Raw genomic sequence first — 5,675 nt, forward strand, 5'->3', positions numbered from 1 at the left:
GGGGTGGAGAGTTCTGTAAATGTCTATTAGGTTTGCTTGGTCCAGGTCTGAGTTCAAGTCCTGGATATCCTTGTTAATTTTCTGTCTCGTTGATCTGTCTAATATTGAGAATGGGGTGTTAAAGTCTCCTGCTATTATTGTGTGGGAGTCTAAGTCTCTTTGTAAGTCATTAAGAACTTGCTCTATGTGTCTGGGTGCACCTGTATTGGGTGCGTACATATTTAGGATTGTTAGCTCTTCTTGTTGCATTGATCCTTTTACCATTATGTAATGTTCTTCTTTGTCTCTTTTGATCTCTGTTGATTTAAAGTCTATTTTATCAGAGACAAGAATTGCACCTCCTGCTTTTTTTGCTCTCCATTTGCTTGGTAAATCTTCCTCCATCCTTTTATTTTGAGCGTTTGTGTATCCTTTCATGTGAGATGGGTTTCCCGAATACAGCACACTGATGGGTTTTGGCTTTTTATCCAATTTGCCAGTCTGTGTCTTTTGATTAGGGCATTTAGCCCATTTACATTTAGGGTTAATATTGTTACGTGTGAATTTGATCCTGCCATTTTGATGCTAGCTGGCTATTTTGCCCATTAGTTGATGCAGTTTCTTTGTTGCGTTGATGCTCTTTACCATTTGGTGTGTTTTTTAAGTGCCTGGTAGTCGTTGTTCCTTTCTATGTGTCGAGCCTCTTTCAGGAGCTCTTGTAAAGCAGGCCTGGGCATGATGAAATCTCTGAGTACTTGCTTATTCGTAAAGGATTTTACTTTTCCTTCACTTATGAATCTTAGTTTGGCTGGATAGGAAATTCTGGGTTGAAAGTTCTTTTCTTTAATGATGTTGAATATTGGCCCTGACTCTCTGCTGGTTTGTAGGGTTTCTGCCAAGAGATCTGCTGTGAGTCTGATGGGCTTCCCTTTGTGGGCAACCCTACCTTTATCTCTGGCTGCCCTTAGCATTTTCTCCTTCATTTCAACCCTGGTGAATCCAACGATTATGTGCCTTGGGGGTTGCTCTTCTTGAGGAATATCTTTGTGGTGTTCTCTGTATTTCCTGGACTTGAATATTGGCCTGCCTTGCTAGGTTGGGCAAGTTTTCCTGGATAATAACCTGAAGAGTATTTTCCAGCTTGGATTCATTTTCTCCGTCACATTCAGGTACATTTATCAAACATAGATTAGGTCTTTTCACATAGTCCTATATTTCTGGGAGACTTTGTTCATTCCTTTTTACCCTTTTTTCTCTAATCTTGCCTTCTTGTTTTATTTCATTGAGTTGATCTTCGACCTCTGATATCCTTTCTTCTGCTTGGTCAATTCGGCTGTTGAAACTTGTGCATGCTTCACGAAGTTCTTGTGTTACATTTTTCAGCTCCATCAATTCACTTATATTCCTCTCTATTTATTCTTGTTAGTATTTCATCAAATCTTTTTTCAAGGTTTTTAGTTTCTTTAAATTGAGTGAGAACATGTTCCTTTAGCTCAGAGAAGTTTCTTATTACCCATCTTCTGAAGCCTGATTCTGTGAATTCATCACACTCATTCTCCATCCAGCCTTGTTCCCTTGCTGGTGTGGAGTTGTGATCCCTTGTAGGAGGAGAGGTGTTCTAGTTTCAGGTGTTTTCATCCTTTTTGCGCTGGATTCTTCCCATCTTGTTGATTCATCTTTGTAGTTGGTGACTTTCAGATTGGGTCTCTGAGTGGACATCCAGTTTGTTGATGATAAGTTATTTCTTTCTGTTTCTTAGTTTTCCTTCTACCAGTCAGGCCCCTCTGCTGTAGGACTGCTGAGGTCCACTCCAGGCCCTGCTTGCCTCGGGATCACCTGCTGTGTCTGCAGAACAGTAAGGGTTGCTGCCAGTTTCTTCTTCTGCTATCTTTGTCCCAGAAGGATACCCGCTAGATGTCAGTCTGAGCTCTCCTTTATGACGTGACTCTTTGGATATACGGGGGTCAGGGAGCTGCTTGAGGAGACAGTCTGTTCTTTATAGGAGCTCAAGTGCTGAGCTGTGAGCTCTGTTGTTCATTCAGAGCTGCTGGGCAGGTACATTTAAGTCTGCTGCAGCAGAACTCAGAAACCCCCCTTTTTAAATTTCCCCAGGTGCTCTGTTCTGGGGAGTTAGGGCTTTATTTATTTCTGTTGTGCTGCCACCTTTTTTCAGGGCTGCGCTGCCCAGTGAGGAGGTAGCCTACTTACTGTCTGCCTGCAGAGGCTTTGCTGAGCTGCTGTGGGCTCTGCCCAGCTGCCATGTGAACTTCCCTGCGGTCCTGTTTATACGGGTATGGTTAGAACTGCCTCAGCAATGGCTGCCCACCTCTGTAATGGCTGACTCTCTCTGTAATGGTGGGCTGCCTCGGCAATGGTGGGCTATCTCAGCAATGGCGGACTACCTCCGTAATGGTGGACTGCCTTGGTAATGGTGGATGCCCCTCCCCCACAGAGCTGGACTGTCCCTGGTTCAGCTGTGCTTGCTGTGAAACTCTCAATCCAGAGTGTTTCAGATTGCTGTTTTTTTGTGGGGGTGGGACCAGCCAAGCCTGATCACCTGGCTCCCTGCCTCAGAGCCCTTTTTTTTTTTTTTTTTTTTTTTTTTTTTTTAAGTTGAATGGGTGACTCTGTCTCCCAGGTATTCCAGTCGCCTGTTGAAAAGGCACTGAGATTTCCTATGTGGTGACCCACTGTGCTGGCTGAAACAGCCGTGCTGAGATTTGTGGCGCTTTTTTGCCCAGGAATCTCCTGGCCTGGCTCCCTCTTTCAGTCCCCTTTTTTATCAGTTTAATGGGCAACTCTGTCTCCCAGGAGCTCCAATTGCCAGCTAAAACAGCACCCGGACCTGTGTATTTTGTGCATAGAATCACCACACCGGCCAAAACAGCTGCACTGGCAACCCGTGGGGCTCCTCTGCCTGGGAATCTCCTGGTCTGTGGGCAATAAAAATCCATCTAGAAATGTGGCATCCACTCACCCTCTGTGCTTTTGCTGGGAGCTGCAATCCTGAGCTGCTTCTAATCAGCCATCTTGGATCTGTCCCTGGATTTCATCGTATGTAAATTAATAGCTTATCTTCACAGGTATGGGACAGAGACAGGACTAGGAGTCATCCCTCTGCTCACTTGAGACAAATGCATATTTTGCTCATTAGCTCTTCTATGTTTATCTTATATAAAAATGCAAGTTCACTGAGCATGAGATGAATGCATATTTTTTCCTTTATCCCCTCCTTTCACATATAAAATGTGGATTCAGTGAATGCTCATCAAAGCCTCAAAAGAATGTAACTGTTTGCCCCTTTTCTCTACCCTCCCCTTTTCCTTTCCTCTTTCCATTACTGCCTACTTTTTTCCCTTTAAATATTGAAGTCCTCAAACCCTCTCTAGGAAAAGCACAGATCACAAATGTTCTTGTGATTTGTGTTCCTTTTTCCTAGGTATATTCCCAACGGTAGCAAAATAAACCCCTAAATTGATTGAGATTTGCCTCAGTCATTTTCTTTGGTTTACATTTCCTAGTAACTCAATCACTGTTTTCAACTTAACAGGCTAAAAGAGATGCTAAGAGAATGTCCTCAAAAGAAGTCACCATTAATGTAACAGACAGCATCCAACAGATGGACAGAAGTCGAAGAATCACAAAGAACTGTGTCAACTAGCAGAGAGTGCAAGCAGAAGGGCAGCTGGACTTCTTCAGTGTCCTTCACGGCACTAGATCCCATCAAAGAACCTTGAAGAAGTGTCTTCCCCTTACTGCACATGAATGCTACTGAGTCCCTGGCAAGACTGTCTTACCTGGTAGCAAACTGCTGTCTGATTTGTTGGGACCTTCTGAGCCTCCTACTTATCATATAAATGTATTGGTACAGTGCTCACCTATGTTAATAAACTGCAAGTGTGCAGTTCAGTTTGCCTCTTTGCAACTCCTGTAACAGGGTCTGGTGTAAAAGTAGTGAGTTAAAGCTACAGGTCAGTTTGTGAAACAGAAAAGTAGGAATGTGTTTCCTGGGTTAAAGAGTCACACCTCAGTGCTAAACTCGCCTGGCCATGATAGTGTGTTCTGTTTCAGGCAAACTTATTCTTTCCTTCTTTCATTTTAAATATTATCATTACAAATCTTATCAGGTTCACTTAAAAGCTGGCTTTCATCCAACTCTAAACCCATATATTGAAACAATCAAGGTACAGGGAAACTCCTTGTTATCCTTGTTTCCTTAGCTTGGTATGAGACAGATCAGATCCAGTATCCCATGCACCAACCCACTGCCCATGGCATGTCTTTGGGAGGTGTCTGTGAAGCAGTCATACCTGTTTCTCATCTGCCTGGAAAGTCCTCCAGTCCTTAATGTCACCGTGCTTGTGGCCAATGTATCCAAATAAGGACACCCCTGAAGGCTCAGACAGACATTGCAATTTTGCATAGCTTTCCAGCTCCCTTTGCTTGTCTTCTTGAATGCCTTCCCTCTCCATTGGGGTCATTTGCAATTGTGAATCAAAGGCTGAATACTGCGGAGGAGAGGGAGATGATTCAGAGACATGCGGCAGCATGCATGGCTTCCCCTTGGCCTCTCTGTATATAGCTCCAGGACTGTCATGTTGGCATCCACAAAGGAATCACTTTAGAAAGCCAGCATCTGTTTTATGTGTATTCACTCTGACATTAGGTTGATGTGCCCTGCATTAGAAATGAGGTAGCTGACACAGAAAAACGATGTTTTGATAGGAATAGTTTTCTCATATGTTCTGAAACATGTTCATCTAGAAGTATTTTCCTGCAAAGTAATGTAGCATGATTTTTTAAGGACTGTTAACATGCCTGGGATTGGGAAACACAGGACTAAAGTTGTACCAAACTATACCAATAAATTCCATATTTAGCAGAAATAGGCAGCCTAATGGTGTTATATTTATATAACATAGTCCAGAGAACTGATATGCAGGTCAAGGGTCAGGTACTCAACCTCCTTATCTGCTAACTCTGTTATTCTTCAAACCCAAATGGGTAGTGTCATTGTTCCTTCTTTCCTTCCATTGGCAGATTGTATATTTATTTACTAAACATTGAATGTCCATCCTGTGCCAGGTACTATGCAGATGCTGACAGATTTGGGGTCTTGTAGTCATGACTGTCTATCCTGAATCTAACAGTGACTTCATAACCAGGAGACTGAATTAGACCCTAAGACATCGTGTGTGTTGCAAATTGCTCTGCAATGGAATCTTTTATATCCAGGGTAGGTTTGTTTCTTAACTAGGTGTTCTAATCACTGTACAAGACTATATCACACACAAAATTATAGTTTTTCTAAACCTTTATCATTTTGTGATTCTTTGAGAAAGGGCTTTTAGGGAACTTCATGTTCTAAAAAATGTTTTTAATAATAATAAAATAAAAGCAAAACCTGTGACTCATATGTCCCCACTGGCATTACTCAGCAGGAGCCCCCAGCTGCCGAAGGTTGGCAGTGACCCTGCAACTTCAAGGGCTCTTTCTCCCAGGGGATGTGCTTTGTGGCTTCTCTTTACTGCTTTGTTTCTACATCCATTCACTGCTGCATGTTGTTTGGAATTTATCACCTTAAGAAAGTGTCTCTGTTTTATATAGAAACACTTTCTCACTTCCAGGGGAGAAGGAAATGCAGGGCATATAATCTAGTCTTCCCCAGAACAATCTGGATTTCACAGAGACAGCAC

At 42.7% G+C, this 5,675-nt stretch overlaps 1 protein-coding gene across 3 annotated transcripts in view; it reads left to right on the forward strand.

Annotated features, from left to right (window-relative positions):
• Window positions 1-5,386, forward strand: part of BAALC (BAALC binder of MAP3K1 and KLF4) — a 132,925-nt gene extending 127,539 nt beyond the window's left edge. For all 3 annotated transcript variants that reach the window (XM_017528922.2, XM_017528924.2, XM_017528923.2), the window contains one exon: window positions 3,530-5,386. In XM_017528922.2, coding sequence (XP_017384411.1) covers window positions 3,530-3,640 — 111 coding nt within the window. In that variant the 3' untranslated portion in view covers window positions 3,641-5,386. The remainder of the gene's footprint in view (window positions 1-3,529) is intronic.
• The last annotated feature ends 289 nt before the right edge of the window (window positions 5,387-5,675 follow it).

This window comes from Cebus imitator, unplaced genomic scaffold, assembly GCF_001604975.1.
Source record: "Cebus imitator isolate Cc_AM_T3 unplaced genomic scaffold, Cebus_imitator-1.0 Scaffold56, whole genome shotgun sequence".
Lineage (NCBI taxonomy): Eukaryota > Metazoa > Chordata > Mammalia > Primates > Cebidae > Cebus > Cebus imitator.